At 45.4% G+C, this 18,593-nt stretch overlaps 1 protein-coding gene across 1 annotated transcript; it reads right to left on the bottom strand.

The window, feature by feature from the left end:
• Nucleotides 1-72: 72 nt before the first annotated feature.
• Nucleotides 73-18,184, bottom strand: CD83 (CD83 molecule). Its single transcript, XM_077143617.1, has 5 exons — nucleotides 18,079-18,184; nucleotides 17,849-17,964; nucleotides 4,969-5,200; nucleotides 3,137-3,243; nucleotides 73-1,184 (listed from the first exon to the last, which is right to left on the bottom strand). The coding sequence occupies exons 1-5, from the start codon at nucleotides 18,113-18,115 to the stop codon at nucleotides 1,059-1,061; spliced, it is 618 nt and encodes a 205-aa protein (XP_076999732.1). The 5' UTR covers nucleotides 18,116-18,184; the 3' UTR covers nucleotides 73-1,058.
• Nucleotides 18,185-18,593: the final 409 nt, after the last annotated feature.

Here is an 18,593-nt window from a genome sequence, read left to right as displayed (position 1 = left end):
GGAAAACATGAAAAACCCAGGGCATTCTTTCATCCCCAGCATATTACTAGAATAGCAAAGATAAGGGTCCAGTAGAGTTACAAATTTGTAGAGTGCTTTATACTTTTACAAAGCATTTTCACAGACATTATTTCAATCAACCCACACACCCACAGTCTGGTTTACAACATTAAAGCAGAAACCAGAAGGAACATGCCCCAAATTAAACAGCAGGTAGTGGAACAACTGGGGCTAGAACCCAGAGTGCATGATGGGTCCAGCATTTGCCATCCAGTTACTAAAATAGCTTCCTAATCCTCTTGTCCCTCTCTTTGACGTCCTCTTAATCTCCGAGTCCAGGGTGCAAGTCCATTAGCAATGGCATCGGTTTCAAAAGAAAACAAATACAAATCCTTCTTTGATGAGTGCATATAGATAAAAAAATAAACGAGGTACTCTCGTTTATTGCTTCTTTATGGATGTCCTTCCCAGATGAAAAGGCTCTGTTGGGGAACAGTTCAACAACCTGTTGTTTCTATGTACACATAATACTCCTCAGTAATAGCAGGACCTCCACACCAGGAAATTATTTGATAAATATTTCCCACTGTCTCACAGCTTGGCCTGTCAATTTTTCCCAGACATAATATATCTGGGCTGGTACAACAACACAGCAAATTCAAAGAGATGTTACCCAGATGTGGAAGAGGACAGCTGTTTTCTGGAATCTGTCCCAGGGGTAGTGATGGGTGTTGTATCTCTTTATAGCTTTTGTATGACTGAAACAAGTTTCCCAGAGGTTGACCAGATAGCTGAACAAAATGCAAAGGCGGCAGCAATGAGGAAGCAGCACTAGAAAATAACCCACAGTGGGCCCTGTGTTCTGTGAACCTGCAAGGTTTCCAAGACCATGCTCACGAAGGTGGAGTGGGACCCAACTTCAGATGTTTCAGTGAAGTATGGGACTTCATAGGAAGGGTGCCATCTTCAGTATGAGGCTCATTCTTCTCTTGTGCACTAGTGTGCCCTCTGTTTTAGGAAAAAAAAACTAAAACACAACCAGTCTGCCAAAATCCTGGTCACACCAGTTGTGTCTTGTGAAGAGTCAGTGGCCCCAAATGCTTGTTGTAGGTGACCGGAAGAAAAACTCGTTCGGTGATAGGTTTCGAAAAATCTGGAAAAATACTCTGCAGTCGTGCAAATTTCTGCAAAAAAAATAGAGATAACCTAAGATGTGAATAATTGGGAAAATGCACCAGCTGTCACCTCTGATTGAGCTCCATTCACTAAGAGATGGCTGCACAACCCATCCTGGAAGCCCTGGTTATGCACGCCACCTCGCGCTCTACAGTAAACTTGCACCATTTCACCCGTGTCTCCAAACTCTGCCCAGGAAAGTCACCACATTACAGACCAGGGCAATTTCAAGTCCCTACTGTGAGACATTTGAATGGAGATTCAGTCCCCAGAGAAGCAGGTATTTGCCAACAAGAAGCTTAGGTAGCTTGCTTTTGAAAAATGTATTACCTGGTAGTTCTAATTATCTTCTTATGTGCAAATAGCCCCAGCAACTAAACTGCAAGCTGCTTGAAGACAGGAACTAGGTCTCATAGCTTCAAACACATTTTTTTTTATGGAAGTGAAATTCAAATAATTAAAGATTTGAAAGTGGACCATTCAGTGGCATTTAGTACGTTCAGACTTGGGCAACCATCACCTCTATCTGGTTTCAACATATTTTTGTCACCTTCAAACAGTCACTTGAGGGTGACTTAATGTCACCATTAAGCAGGGACTCCACATTCTCCCCACCCCCTTTGTCCCTGGCAACCACTGATCTTCTGTCTCTGTGAATTTACTTATTCTGGATATTACATTAAAGTGGAATGATAAACATATGACCTTTTGTGTCTGCCTTGTTTCACTTAGCACAGTGTTTCTAAGACTCATCCATGTTTGCAGCATGTATCAGCACTTCAGTGCTTTTAATGGTTGAATAATATTCCACTGTTTGTAGATACCACATTTTATTCATCCATTCGTTGACTGACGGACATTCGGGTTGTTTCCAAGTTTTAACTGTTGTGAACAGTGCTGCTATGAGCATCTGAGTGTACATATTTGTTTATATTCTGCTTTCATTTCTCTTGGGTATGCACTTAGGAGCAGAACAGTTGAGTCATATAGTAATTCTATTTTTAACTTTTTGAAGATCTTGTCATATCTTTTTGTATCCCTTACAATAACTAGCATAATGCCTTGCACACAGTAGGTGCTCAAGGGAGTCTTTTATGTTTGACTGATGGCTAAAATAGCAACTAGAGAGATGAGTGCATAGCCAGAGGGGCAAATAAGTGAATAGAGAGGCACAGCAAGTGGCAAGGACCGGCCCTGGGATGGCTCCTACGAGACACTCCTCAATGCTATTGAACCACGTGTGGCAGATAACTTCCTAGTGGGCCGAGCTCAGAACTGGCCCTGCTCCCCCATGACCTCGGTCAACCGGGTGAGCAGCCACGACAGAAAGAGGCTCAGGTGCTTTAAGCTGGAGACTGCATCCAAGAGCCCAAGGGCACATCTAAGAAATCTAAGCTCTAGCTCTTCATCCTCCACTGCAGGACACTCCCCGTGGGTCCTACTGCTCTAGCTTCTCCAGATTAATTTTTAAGGAGCGGGTGGCAAGGACCAATGATAAAATGGGAGAATCCCACTCCCCAAGTGGAAACAGTTCTAGGATAGGTGAAGGAGAGCAAGAGACCATTGGCATCTGGGCTTGCTCACTCGCCTATAGGAGTAAAAAAGAACGTGGGGCTCAGGGGAGACTTGTCTGCATCCTGGATTGGTGCACTGTCACTACTGCCAGCTCTATCACTGCAACTACAAGCCCTCTGGTGCCTTCGTTGCATCCTTTGGCACTTCTTGAACTACCTTCACAGACCTTCATTTTCTCTCCATGCTGCTCTGTGGATGCCCACTAGAGGAAAAACAAGCTGGAAACATTTCAGGCAGCTTCTTGTAACGAGGCTCACAGTCCAGGGGCTTCCATAAGAATCTCTCTCACCATTATTAAGCGGTTCACACTATCTACAAAACAGATTCGGATAGGTGCCCCCAGGTGACCTTGTAGTAGTAATGGATGTTTTTCAAAGATACTTACACAAGTGAAAATGATGAGTGTTAAGTAGAAAACCACCAGAGCCACCAGTAGTACGATCTCAGCTCTGTATTTCTTAAAATTCTCCTCTTTGCGTTCCTTGGGGCAACCTTGAAGAAAAGGTAAGTAATACATAAAGCCGTTTAACAGGACTTTTCTACCATGATAAAAAGCTAACAATGCTTTGTTCCTGCTTTTCAAAAAATCTCACTTGTCTGCCATTTGCACTCTCACATCCGTGCCATCGGGAAAAATAGTAACTATCTTCAAATGCATACTTGGGGAGGTGACTGGGAGAAAAGCAGCAGCAGCTAATGCTCACCCTGTGCCCAGCAACGGGCACACTTAATCTTCAGAGGTGGGTGTGTGAGGTCACCCATCTGACAGAAGAGAAGGGTCGAGGTGCAGGAGACCCGGGGGCAAAGCCAGGTGGCAGAGCCGGGTGTCCGTTCCAGGCTGAGCCGGCTGTCTACTGCCCCCGTTTCAGATGTCGGGGGCTTCCTGGTTTTCATTTTCTCTCCACATCAGTGGACTCCCCTCTGTCAATTAGTAAGTTCTCTTGGTGTCTCAGAACTACGAAATAGGGTGAGCAAGCTTCCCCGATGGCCTGAACAAAGTGGCACATTTGCAGAATCATTAAAGCTCTTTCACCGAGGCAGGCAGCACAGGCGGGTGGCCACAAGCACTCAGGGAGGGTAAGTGCAGGGGGCCTGAACCTGCGGTGCCGGCATCAGTGGGCCAACTTGGGCAGCAAAGCTTTGCTTTGGCTACAGTATGGGGGGCTGACCCAGGCTGCTGGAAGGCCCAGGGGGTTCTCCCCAGGGACCACGGATGGGCCTCAAGAGAACTGCCCACCCCTAAGACTGAATTCAAAATGTTGTGCCCTGTCCTAGGAGCGGATTCTCACAGGGGTCCGAGACTTACGGACCACTTACTGAGGACTTAGTCTACCCCTGGCTGTGTACCAAGCATCGTCAGGCAATACCCCATTTCACCTTCACAACAGACCTGCGGCATAGATATGATCATTCCCGTTTCAGGAATGGGAGTCGATAAGCGATTTGCCCGCAGTCACACGCTAATGAGCAACACAACCAAGGTTTGAGCCCATATCTCACTGACTCCAGGGTCTGCAGGTAACATTGCCTTCCAAAGGGGAAAGGAGAGAAAACAAATGCACGCACTGTTCATGTTCTCTCCAGTCCCTGCAGAGCGTGCCTCCTCTATGCTTTCCCATGCACAGCTACTCTCATAACACTTGTGGCGGACCTACTGTGTGCCAGGATACAGCAGGGACCAGAAGGTTCCTGCTCTCAGGGAGAGGCAGAAAGTACACAAATCCACACGTAATATGTCAGGTGCAGCAAGTGCTATGAAGACAAACAAATGAGGGTAGAGGGCTGGAGATTGCAGAGGGTTTTAAGGTGTGCATATAATTATATTTAACAGTGAATTCAGCCTCAAGTCCGCCCCTCTAAGCAGTGGCACAATGACTGTGTTCTTGTGAACATAAGAATATTACCTTGGGTCAGATTCCTTCCAGATACCCGATAGAAGGAGAGAATGGCAGCTATACAAAATCAGGGACTCTATGACAACAGCACGCTTGTCATTTCGAGCCTCAGCCCCTCGCACATGGTGGGCAAAAGTCAAACGCAAGGCATTTATTTGAGCGACAGAAAGAAAACATTATGACATTCTTGAGGCACAGTTCAGCTTTTCACCGCAGACGTGATACAAAGCCTTGGAGTTCAACTTGGAAAGAGAGGTGCAATTTTAGGAGAGAGTGCACGAGTGTTCGGCAAGAAGCAAGCAAGTGCAATAGGCCATCTCACCTGTCACCCTCAAATTCACGGTGCCGCTTCGGTTCCTCTGCCCCGCCGGCTCCCACAGAGTGCATCTGTACGTCCCCGTGTTGCAGCTGGTAGTGTTTCGGATCTTCAGGGAATAAAGGTTTTCAGCAGGGGCCTCGACAGAGCCGTTTTGCTCCTCCTGATAGGACAAGAGTCCCCTGAGGCTTAGGTCTTCCTGTGATATCTCCAGCAGCTCTTCACCCGATTTCGTAAGCTGTTAAGAAATAATCATATTGTATCACGCTCTCCTGCCAGAAACGGCAGGCTTGGCCCTCAACCCGGCTAAACACCAAGGTTTTGCACCTGGTTTTCATAAGTCCATCCTAAGCTGATTTTTGTCAAACAAGTTAATGTGCTTTTGTGTGTGTAACCATTGGGGGAAGAGGTGAGACGCTGAAAAAATTTTAAGGCTATTATCTTCTTAAATAAGCTCAGGACTGTGTCTTAAGACTCTCCATAGCCCAACTTCTACCCCTATAGAGAAGATAAGCTGTTGTCAATGACAACAGCGGGTTGACCATGAGTCCCTTTGAATGATATTCTCGGGCTGGTTGCTCTATAGTAAATCTTCTCCTGTTTTCTTAAGATACCATTTCATCCACGGACTGGGTTCTTCTTTTTGTAGTCCAGACTTTTATCTGGGAGGAGTTCCTAGATCCGTTCAGATCATTGCTACACAACTTAACTGAAGACCAACCAATCTACAAACACAAAAATCCCACGGAGATGCAGATGAGAGATGCCTGCTGCAAACCATCCCCCGGTTCTTCCAAGATCAGAGCGGCCATCCAGGCTGTCGCAGAATGAACCACACTTATTCTATTAAGGCAGGAAGGCAGCTGAAAATTGGTGCCACATGAAGACTGGATATGTCAGTCATATCCAAACACACGTGGAGGGAGAGTTACCACTTCAATCCCTACTCAGGACAGACCAGCCTGCCTGGGAAAGACGCCAAATGTAGTCAAATAATTAACGTAGCTGGTTTACTTTCCCTGAACTAACTCTGTGATTAAATTGACGGGATGTTTTCATCTTCTCCCACTTCGGAGACTAGACGCACACCACGCTCAACTCACAGTCAACTCTTCCCTTCCCGGATGTATTTTTTAATTTGCCTAATTAACTCATGGTTGATCTTCCATCGAATTTGTTTTTTAAAACCTTTCTAACATAATTTACACAAACAGTAAAGCAAATCATTGCTTTTCAGTGCAACAGCGATGCAAGTCACAGGCAGACCTGGGGCCTCTGCAACGTGTGGCGGCACCAGAGCTGGCTGGGGACCAACGGGGAGCCTGGGATTCGGTGGCATTGCTCAACTGTCCCCGGCACCAAAGAGCTACCTTGGGAAAAGAGATGCACGACCTCGCGACCATCCCCTTTGCACACACCTGCCCTCTGTTCTGGGAGCCTCCTCCACCTCTTCTGACTTTTAGAAAGTGAGTAAGTGCAAGGAAATAGAAAACCAAGGAACTGGGGGAATACCCTAGGAGGCAGCACAGAAAAGAATATACAGGGTTTTCCCCAACCCCCACTGCCCACACACCCTCAGTCACTTCTGAGAAATGTATTAAGTTAGGGAAGGCACCAGCAGTTCAGGCCCCCCTCTTTTCAGTATGCAGCCCCAGCTCGCAAAGCCGTAGCCTGGACTGCGGGGCCATCTGGTGGCAGATTTATCTCTCCTGCAAGACAGCCAGCTCCGTCCTCCGCCCAGCCCTGGTACCGAGCACGGCTTTCCTCGGGCCTTGTCTACATAAATTCCATCTCTTAAAGGTCCTGCTTGTGCTGAAAGATTCCTTCCTAAATAATCAAGAATCCGCTGGAGGAAACAGAAAGGCTGAGACTTCAGGTATTCAAAAGTTAAAAAAAAAAATTTTTTTAAAGGAGGGGCAGTCAAGGAAGGCTAGAGAAAACTAAAGGTGTCCAGCTGATTCTAAGACACATCTCATTTAGCATGATTTTTTCCTTTTCAAAGCTGATTAAACCCTGAAGTGCTGCCTCAGCTCCCGCAGCTGGGCAGCTGTGTTCACACCCACCACACAGAGACTGAGGGGCTGGGAGGGTCGGGCTAAGGGTCTTCCAGGTAATCCAGGCTGCAAGGATTCCGCAGCTGCCAGCCTGAACTAATTAATTCAGCCCAGTCTCCAGGCTGATGCCCCATCCGGCTTCTCTTTTCTAAATTAACTTCCGGATGCAATCAACTCAGATGTATCTCTGAGAGAGTTCCCTGGAAATCTGTTTTGCTAGAAAAGCCCGCTGCTGGTGAGCTGGCAACCTGGCTGCATTTCGAAGTTGTCTACCTCTGGTCCCTTTGGGGACATTCTCCCCCTTCGAGCACCCCTCCCTCAACTCAGCTGCTAGAAATACAAGCTATTGGGCCTATTTGCATAAAGATGGCCTCATTAGCATGCTAGCTCCTGGGAATTACTGAAGCAAGGACGTGCTGGTGAACAGGACTTGCTGGCAGTGGCGGGCCTTCTGTCCACTTGCGGATGACAATTCATTTTAAAAATCAGCAGTAAGGACAGAAAGTAGTTTATCTGATGGTTAGATTTCCATGGGCTTCAGGCAAGGCCTCCGGTGGGCCTCTAGTTTTTTTGAAAGGCCAAACAGGGCGAGATCATGAGAAGAATAAAAGGAAATGGGGTGGAAAGGCTGGACAAAGAACCCCAAAGGAACCTGCAGAATTCCGATGTGCTAAACCACAGTGGGCCACCAGTGGGATCACCACAAAAGACCTCAACTTTCAAGGGTCCAGCTTCCAAAGGCCTACTGATTTGAGGAGCCCTTTTGCCAAATGACCCAGAGAAATGAAAGAACTTCTGGCTTACCCTGGGAACTATTTCCAAACTAATGAACAGCTCACTCTGCCTGATAACTAACCATATAGCAAAAGGAACCTTTTGTAAATTCATCCAACTCACTTATGGAAATATTTCATAACCCTCTACAAAGGGTTACGTTGTGTCCTCCAAAAAGGATATGCTGAAGCCCTAATCCCCAATAACTCAGAATGTGACCTTATTTGGAAACAGGATCATAACAGATGGAGTGAGTTAAGATGCAGAGTAAGACCTTAATCCAATATGGCTGGTGTCTTTATAAAAAGAGAAGGACCCAAACACAGAGGGAAGATGGACTCGCGAAGACACAGGTAGAGATGGCGGAGATGCTATGAGCCAAGGAATGCCTATGACCATCAGAAGCCAAGTAGGAGCAAGGAAGGGACTTCCCTACAATCTTCAGAGGAACCATGGCCCAGCCAACACCTTGTTTCAGGCTTGAAGCCTCCAAAACTACGAGAGAATACATTTTGTTTTGAGCCATCCAGCCCGTGGTTGCTTGTTATAGCAGCCCAAAGAAACTAATACACACTCCCTCGTGCTTCAAGCTCTAGGTACACACCAGGCCTATTCCCCCTTCTATTTGCCATTTAAAAATTCCCTTCTCTGAGGAATCTGGGACTTGCCTATAGCTTCAAATATAATGGCAGTTTTTATGTTCACATTGCAGGCTCCAAATGGGAATGGGGGATTAGCAGTATGGAGGAACTTTTTACACCAAAGTTCCAATCATTATCTTCAGGTACGTGGGCAAGCAGCTATTCCAGTTCTGTACCAGGTGACTTAGCTGTGGCAGAAGGAGCATTAAGAACTGGACGAAGAAATTCTGTTGTGAGGAAGATGGAATAACATTAAATAAACCGTCTTCAACTCTGTTGTTCTATGAGCTCTTATAAACATTTGAGCTGGCTCAAAGTCAAACACTGGCAAAACCAGCTCTTAACACATTCCAAACCTGAAAGTGTTTCTTTGCCTCTCTGCAAAAGTGTTTTTTGGAAACAGTCATTTACGGAACCCCTCAGATTCATTCAGAGCCAAATATAATTGATGGGAGCCATTTAATGCACACTTCACAATGCTATTTGTAGTGCTCTAAATCACAACATCCTTTGGGCAAATTAGTTCCTCAAAATACTGATAACTCCAATAATATTTTCTAAAATCCATATTCCATCATTAATTTTTATGTTGATGACTTTCTGTCCTTTTGATTGAATTAGAAAAGGGCAAACATAGAATATCTTATTTTCAGAAAGTTTACTACTTTTGAGTTGTCTTAATGCCTCCAGTTTGACTAAATAATTTAAATACCATATTCTTCCTCTAAAATGGAGATTTGACCTTGAGGAAACCATGAGCTCTTCAAGTAAAGTAAACTCTCTTTAATTCGCAGGATACTGGAGCAAGCAAACTCAAGTACAAATTTTAAGAGCATTCTCAAAATTACAAATAAATTTAAACTTGAATGAAAGGAATAAAATAAATAATGAAATATGGCTGGAATTGACCCATATTTTAGTCAAAAGCCCTACTGTGCAAAATCCTTTTCAAAAGTTTACATAATATTCTCAAAATATGTGCTAACTCCTAAGAGGACAATTATTTCATACCTAGAGCGAGGAAAGGGTATTAATCATAAACTTGAAATCCATATTTATCATACATTAGAGCTGTTAAGAACGTGGAGGAAAACTAAGTTAAAGAAAAGGAAAAAAATTTAAGGGAAAACTGTGTGTGTGCATATATATACATAAATATAAATATTTCATCTAACAATTTGCCAAAACATATTTAAAGGCATGAGCATGGTATCGAATTAATCTAATGTATTCCAATCACATTGACCAGCTTTTTTTTTTATTACATTTCTGCGCACTAGCATTCATGTACCTTGGCTTCTAACTCAATTAAAATGCCAATATAATTCCCATTCATCATAAAAACAGCTCTTTATAATGTGCAAAAGCGTTTGGCTCAGAGGTTGGTGTCATAATGAGGGTAGAATGTATGAACATTAACATCGTTTTTTTCTAAGTGTAGTTTTATTAGAAAAATGATTTTCCATTTTGAAATTTACTGGGTCTAACAGACGGGGTTGGATTTATGGCTGTGAACAGTTACGAGCTCGGGAGAGGCAACATAATTACGAGCACAGACCTGGAGTCAGACAGACTTGGAACCAAATGCCAGCCCTACCTGAGCTAGTTTCTGCTCTTGGTCGAATGAACAGCTCTCAGGCTTGGTTTGCTCCTCTGTGATCTGGGGCTGAGTGCATCTCACCGAATTGACATGAGAGTCAAATGGTGGTACACGCAGAGCAATGCACAGAGGTGATCACACAGAAAGCCCTAAAACGCCATCACTCTTTCTTTGTCATAGGCCAGGTTTCAGTCAGCATGTAAAATCGTTCCTTGCACATAGGAAATATACTATAAGGATTTGCTGAATGAATGAGTAAATTTTGGACACAATGAATATGCTGCAAGGGCACTGGCTTTGAATCATCTGAAGTCAAGTCCCAGCCTCTCTATTAGTTAGCTGGGTGGTCTTGAGAAAGGCGCTTCACCTCTGAGTCTGTTTCCTCCCTACTTGCTTCACAGGGGTATTATAAGAACCAAGTAAGAAAATTCATATAAAAGTACTGAGTCATTGGTACTGTTGGTAACAGAAATTGTTGTCATAGCTGACAGTTTTCCACCCCATCCATCCGTTCAGATATTTCTAACCACTGATACCTCCAGTCTCTTCTCTGGAAATTGTCCTACAAGGTCACAATCTCTGCTCCAGGGAGAAATTAGTTTTCCACCCCCAATGTCTCCAAAATATCACAACATTCCGAATTTTGGTAGCGCACCATAATGATAATGTGACAGAAACCCTTCACAATGGTAATCTGAAAGCCATGTTGGGACCATTTATGGTGCATGCCAACCATCCTTCTCCCAGCAGGCACATGGTCCAATAAAAGCCACTTAAGTAGAGTGTGACATTGGCTGAGAAACTAGAAGAGGGGCTCAGGCTTTTCCTCTGCCACTGAGGTTACTGTCTACCATCTTGCTATCACGCGGAGGCTGGTAATGAAAACAACGTAAATGAAGAAAAGAGTTGAGAAATGGGAACACACCAAGTCCCAGTGTTATTCATGAACCTCTAAATCCAGCCATAACCAAAGTATGAGCTATAGCTCAATTTTTCCAATTTCAAAGATGTAATAGTCAATATGTTCCCTTTTCTTTAAGCTAGTTTTGCTTGGGTTAACAATCTCTCAGAATTGAAAGGGCCCAAATGATTGGAACAGCATGCACCATCCCATAGACAGATAATGTGGCACATATGGGGCTCTGTCCACATGGCCCCAGCCACTAGGCCAGTCCTTCTTTGTCCACTGAGCTCACATGCCTCCCATTCTCAGGAATGAGATATCAAGGGCCTGATTTGTCTCAGAACCTTTGCTCCCCAGAAATGACCCAGAGGGTCTGGTCCAAGGTGCTTACGACATGTTTATGGCTACTAGCACTCTTCATTACGTAGGTTTTTTCCCATCTGGACCCATAACCTTAGATAATCACCAGCTCTTCTAGAATCAAACCATTCTTCAGAGTACTGGGAAAAGAACATGCAGTAGACCAGTGGATGCTCCTAGAAGATACCAAACAATATTGACAAGCTCTGGGCTCCTAAATTGGCACCAGTGCCACATGGTACATACAGAAATCTTACTGAAATACACCACAGTGCAATAAGAAAAGAAAAGAAAAAAAAGAGGGTAAGGCATAATTATGGGTGTAAATGTATCTTAGGGAAGTACTCTGGTTCAGCTCTGGTTTGAGATAAAGACTTTTGGCAGAAATTTTGGGGTTATTATAGGAGTAGCTGAGAAGGAATTACAGTAACAGTTTTAGATGGAAGACCCTTTTTTTAGGTCATGAATCTCTTTTTAGTCCTGCCCCGTGTAAAACCTTCCCTTACGTTCACCAAGACAGTCTCCAAACTTCCTCTTCTTCTTGGCATGACATAACCAAGAACAGAACCAAGACAACCCAGTCTCATGTGATCAAGGTTCCCCCTTTTGTTCATGGAAAACAAGTGGGTTTTTGGTATTTTTTTTTTCTAATTAACTCACCACCGCCTTCTTGTTTCCCACCTACTTTCAATCTGAAAGATTTTAGCAACTTTGCTCTATCTCATCACTGTGCAAAAATTCCAGAGATCCACCATTCTCGTGTGGCAGAGACACTTCTCCAGCCACCTCGGAGGCAGCCACATTCTGCTTTTCCCACTCCTCTGTGGACAGAACTGGTGGCCAGGAGGGAAAGGAAGGTAAATTCTACAAACGCATTCAAGACTTGAGCAACAGAACCTGATGGCACTTTCACTGCTGTGAAATAATGAAGCCTCCCTCTGGAACTCATCTTCTAGGATGACTCATACTCTAGCCACTGTCATCCGTGTTATTTTCTTCAGTTGTGTTTTTCATTAAGTCATTATCTTTGCCTAAAAACCCTCCCAGGCTCCTTGCTGCCAAAAGGATAAAGTTCAAGCCATTATAGTTTGGCATTCAAGGTTCTCCATAATCTGTTCCCAAACAACTTTCTAATATTATCTCTCAGCCATCTGCCATATAATTCTCCGCTCTAGTTCATGAATTACCTCACAGGTTCCTGAAAAATGCTTTGTGAATGCCTGTTTCCATGCCTTTGCTCAAGGTGGGCCCTTGGCAAAAGTTTCCATGTCGATCCTGGAATGGCCAGTGCTAAGCCCAGGATTTGGCATATATTTGGGACTTTAAAAAGTTTACTGAATAACGAAGGTGCAAAAATGAGAGCCATCCATTTATGGATACCCTTCATGCTTTGTCCTATGGCTGAACCCAGGTCAAGCTATATAGGTACTGATGTTGATAGTACAATTTTTCTTTGATGCACAACACACATTGTTTTCCTATTTCAATGTTTAAATGCTTCTACATTGACTATACGAAGGTTTCCCTTTTCCTAAAAATATGTTCTTGAATCTATCTTAAACAGACGGCATTCTGGAATCAAGCGCAGCATGTGGCAAGTGTTGGCTTCTTAGAGGTTCTATCGGGTTTTGTGGTTGTCCAGACCACATCTTCCCTGGATGTTCATCAGCTCTATCCCCTCCTAAGGCACTCTGCTCTCCTTCGCAGGCCTCACTTTGTGGTTCATTACCGAGTAAGATGTAAAGGCAGAAAATGGAACTTAGACACTGAACTATATGTGTATCGGCTGATATTTCCCGGAATTTTGAGTAACTGTGGCACCTAAGACCCAGAAAAGGAGTACCACAGCCTTGAAAGTTAGCATAGTTCTATATAATAACAAACTAATCTAAAAAGAGATCAGGCCTCAATTAGAGTCTAAAACAAAGCCAGTCTGGCTGGGTCTAAGGTAGAGTAGAATACAGGATAAAGGATGATAGTGTATTTACTCTAGACCTTCACCTACTGTATGAGATCAAAGGCAGAAAGGTTTATTGTGTCTAGAACCTACATTTTCTGTAATACATCATCTAGATGAGCCTATCTAGATGGCTCATTTAGACAGCCCAGGCTCCTGGAGCCCAGAGGAGGAACAAGGCCTTGTAATTCCGTATGGCTTGGTGTAATGCCAGGATATATCTCAGACTATGGTGGGCTGATGATTGAAGAGTATTGGTAGAGTCCCTTGAGGGTCTGAAGAAAAAAAAAATATATATATATATATATATATAGGGAACTACTGTACTTTCCCATCTGGGAAGCCCCAGGTACTTATCAGCCATTGGGGACTCCCAAGAAAATAGGCCAAGCCCTAGATTTTGAGGTTTACCCTTATGAAACTTGTTTCTGTAGGGGAGAACTTAAGACTACCCATAATAAGGACTGAGTTGCTTCCAGGAAGCCTCCTTGTTGCTCAGCTGTGGCCTCTCTCTAAGCCCAGCTCTGCAAGGAAAATTGTTGCCCTACCCTTACATGGGACATGACATTCAGTGATGAAAATCTCCCTGACAACGTGGGGCATGACTCCCAGGAATGAGTCTGGTGCTGGCCCCATAGAATGGACAATACCTTCCTGGCCAAAAGGGGGGAAAGAAATGTATTAAAATAAGGCATCAGTGGCCAAGAGAGACCAAATGGAGCCAATAGGCTATTTTGGAGGCTACTCTTATGTACGCCTCAGTTAGGTAGTGCTAATTGCCGTAGTTTGCTAAACCCCAATCAACATCACTTCTTTTGACTCCTAAGAACACCTAGGGCCCGAACTGAGACTCTGTAAAGGTTTCATGCACTAGGTTTGCCTTCCTGGAACACCTAATTCCCAGAGAGTTCCTAGGTCAGATAAATCCTGAAACCTAGAGGGACCAGCCTCGCCAAGATTATCAATTAATTACATCCCCCTATCCTTTAGTGTTGACACCCCTTCTCAACATGGAAAAGTCAGAATGGGCATTGTCCAGGAATACCTATAGATTGGGAGAAGGATTCCTTCTAGCTTCCAGTGTTTTGGAGCAGCTAGAAGGAAAAATTTGAGATGGGGGAATGGTGGCCATGGCAGACTCTGGGATATGTTCTGTAACTACTTGATGAAGTATGCTTTGAAAGCTATTGTTTTTTTTCTTTCTTTGCTTTGTATATGTTATATTTTACAATAAAATGTAACTCAGCTGAGTAGGAGGCTAGTAACACACTTAGAAGTCAGCTTCATAATAAGTCATGGACAAGCGGGGTCCGTGTGGCGTCTATGGTTAAACTTTGGAAGTGGCATCGTTCAAGCATTTAATCAGCTCAGCAACTGATTAAATGGGACAGTTTCACTTAGTGCTAGTGTCCCATGATCTGCTAGAACTGAGTCCTCTAAACATTATAAATGTCAAGTCTCTATTATCTGAAATCACAGTCTCACTTCCCCTTTCTCCCTTCCTTTGGAAATCATCTACAAAGGGCACTTGTCTTGTGACGCATCTCTAATCCCCTGTGTCACCCAGAGATGACACCATACATCCTCTTTCATTTTGCCTCAACACAGATTGTCAGGGCTCCCGGCATGATACAAGAGCTCCCTGATACCCATCACCCTGATAAACACAACTCATCAGCCTCAATGGCTAGATATCCAGAGCACTCCATCCAATGTCATTCTCTCCCTCCAGACCATTAAAGGGAGTGTGCCCTTTACGAAGAACACAATGAAGCTCAGCACCAAATGCAGGCAGAGTCCAGGAAGGGACACTCTTAGTCCCAGCAGATGTGCTAAGGTGCAATGTCCTCTGGAATTTAAATAAAGGTCAGGGCCAGTGAGAAAAGAGCAATGGATCATCTTCTGAAAACACCTACCCTCAAACACACAATCTATTTACAGTTTAAAATGCTAAATGTAACTGCTATCCTAACGAATATAATATTAACTTTTCAATCTCTTCTTAATCACCCCTCTCTGCCTTAAAAGGGGGATCTTTTGTTGGATCCAAATTAGTTGAACCCCAGTTGACAGGAAAGAAGACCTAGAAGAACAGAAATGGGGCTACCTTTGTCCACTCTTAACCCCACCTTTGACCCCCTGTGCATGTCTATGTAAGGGCCCCTCTGAATCCCTTCCTGTGCATCTTTGAAACAGAGGGAATAAAAGGGACACATTCCCTCCCAGCCTCATCCTAATGCCATAAGCCCTGGATGCCGTCTGCATTCAGTTGCTTGTTTGTTTCTTATTGGTATAAGGTACATGATGAAAAATACATGGGTCCTTTTTTTCATTGCAAGAATATCAGTGCCAACTGGATAAGTAGCAGGAAGCTCTCTGATGCCCAGAGAACCGAATGGTAAGTGGAATTTTAAATTCCAAGTCATTATAACTACAATTGTGATAGGCAGAAGGCCTGCGAGAATGTGACACATTCTGGTAGCCACTGAAAAACCACGCCAAGCAGTGCAGCCCACTCTTGTGAAAAAAAAAGTGATTTTACAAAGCCACACTCTTGATGACAAAGTAAAGCAAGACAAGCTACGCTGGCAGTTGTTGCCAATTTTAAATGTCTCACTCAACAACTATCTCTCCACTCCACTGAAAGAGTTTACTAAAAAGTATGGGAAAAAATTACAAGATGGTTAATCTTCTGTAAAATGAAGTATTTCCCCACTGTCCCTATTTCCAAAGGGCTCTCTCCGTTTTTGTTGCACAAACACAGTCAAAGCAAAAGTATAATTATGGGTCTGGAAAGCAACAAGTATCTACAGAATATGCTGAGACCAGTTTAAAAACTATGCGAAGGTGCAGTACCGCTTTTGTGGTATCTGATTGGTTTACTGGCATAGCACAGCTCTCCTACCCACCGCTACTTAATCAGTCTACTTAAAAAAAAGATAACCACAGTATGATTTTTCAGTGACCCTATTTCAAGGATCAAGAGAAAAAAATAAAATGCCTAGAACTCTTTAGATGACCCTATTGCACGGATCAAGAGAAAAAAGTAAAATGCCTAGACCTATTTTCTTTTCTTTTTTTTAACAGAGAGATCTTCAGAGTAAATCCTGCAAGAACTGCATCCAAAAATTCAGCACGTACAGCACAGGGTTACATCATCCTTAACATCCAAGGGAAAACTGCACCGTTCCATAATGACCTTGTGCAAGAAGATTTAACTTGACAACTGTTTGAACTTTAGAGACCGAAATTTCATCTAGTTGTTCATGAGCACTTTTTAATTACTCCCCTGAGGATATTAATATTATTTTCTTTTTAAAATTACTCTCTGGAAAAGACAGGGGGTTGACGTTTTTCCCTTCTTTGAGATAATAATTATCTGTCCAGCTAGTTCAGAGACACTTTTATTTACTTGACCTTAAGTGGTTAAGATAGAAAACAAAGATGCCAAGATAGACTTCTGAGAATTCAGGCTCTGTCATCAAAGTGCCTGGTTCAAATCCCAACTCCTCCCTCTAACCAGCTGTTTGACAGCGCGCAAGTTAAACTCCTTAAGGCACGTCTCCTCACAAATGCGGTGGGACAGCGACTGTCCTCAGGGAACAGACAATCTAGCTAAGACAGGAGACACACACACACATACACACACATTCACATAAAGAGACAACCACTAAGCTGCTCGGGGCTGTTAAACAGCCTGATAGCCGTGCGGGCCTCGTAGCATCTTTTAAGGTGGGCGGGAGAAAAGCCCTGTATTTTGTGCCCAGCACAGCAATTTCCTCCAAGGTAAGACTAGAAGTCAGAAACAGAAGCTGGGACATCATACTCATTCTATTTTCACTTAAAATAGAAGGAGGTGCTGTTGCAGCAATTGGCTCCCTAAAGAAAGGAACACCAAGATGGTCTCTGGCTGTGGAATGCCAACAGAATTGCAATCTTAGAATTGAGACTGCTCCAGTTGAGAACCTGAGTCGCCTGTGGTGCAACTCAATCCCATTAAGGTAGGGGCTGGGACGCTTGTCCTGACGCACACACACTCACGTCTGGCCGCGGGTGACTGCCAGAGGGAGAAGCAGCCAGGGCAGGCCAGGAAGTCAAGGGCATGCAGGAAAGGAAATGCCTGACCCATGAAACAAACCCAAATCACTGCTGAGGAGCTCTTAGTCCGTCCTCTCAAATTGCTCCCCGCACCCCACTCCCCACTGACCGGCACACAGGTCCAGTGACATTTCTCCTCTCCAATGACCCAATCTGCCCCCCTTACTTTCTTCATGGCCTGATGACCACACCTATAGGTGGCCTCCAGAATTCATCCAAACAGGAAGTTTGGGAAGGGCAGGGGACCTCTTTAGGGGCATCATTCGTCTCAGGCCACCTTCGGGGACAGAGAAAGGACTGGGGGGCTCGGGGAACAAAGCGTAAGTCCGCCTTGGACCTCGATGCGGATGGGGCAGGAGGTGAGAGCCAGGACGCAAGTCAGAAGATCAGGGTTTTGAAGAGTTCGGCTGCGGGTGACGCCCCCCTACTCCCAGCTCAGGGAGCTGGGTCCCCAATTGGGCCCACCAAACCCCAACCCGCGGGCCTCGCCGCGCTTACCTTGGCCCAGTAGACGGCGTAGGAGACCTGCGGGTCCCAGCGGGCGGTGCAGGGCAAGACCACATCCTCGGAGCACGCCACCTTCATCTCCCACGCCGCGGGCGCCAGGCTGCAGGCTGCAAGGGACAGAGAGAGAGAGAGAGAGAGAGAGAGAGAGAGAGCGTCGTGAGCCAACGAGAAACGGGGGGCGGCGGGGCGGCGGCGGGGCGAGAGGCACCCGGGGACCTTACCGCAGCTCAGGAGCAGGAGCTGGAAGCCGCGCGACATGGCTGGAGCGCTCCCCCGCTGCCGCGCCGCCGCGCCGCCCTCTTGTACCCGCGCGCAGGGACTTCCCCACGCGCCCGCCCCCGGGGCCCCGGCCCGGGGAATCCCCCGGCCAGCGGCGGAAGCGGGTAAGGCCACGCCCCCCGCCCCGTCCCTTCTCGGCCCCCCAGGGCCCCGCGGCCGCCCTGGCGCCCGGTCTCCCCGCCCTCCCTCCTCCCCCCCATTTCGGGCCCGGGCCCCGCCCCCAGCTAGCGACGCGGCTGCCCGGCGGCAGTGCCATGTCCCTGTCGGCTTTGCAAGCCGCGCTCGCGTGCGCGACCTCGTCCTGTCTGACGCTCAGAAACCAAACCCGGAACGAGGCCCTCGGGGGTGACTGCGCCCGTTTTACGAAGGTGAAATCAGATTCAGAGAAGCTGCGTAGCTTTTCCCGTCGCCCAGCCCGTCGTGGTCCTCATCTTCTGCCGGTTCTGGAAATCCAGGG

Source organism: Tamandua tetradactyla, chromosome 25 (genome assembly GCF_023851605.1).
Source record: "Tamandua tetradactyla isolate mTamTet1 chromosome 25, mTamTet1.pri, whole genome shotgun sequence".
NCBI classification, from domain to species: Eukaryota; Metazoa; Chordata; class Mammalia; order Pilosa; family Myrmecophagidae; genus Tamandua; species Tamandua tetradactyla.
This window is presented reverse-complemented; position numbering and strand designations above follow the sequence as displayed.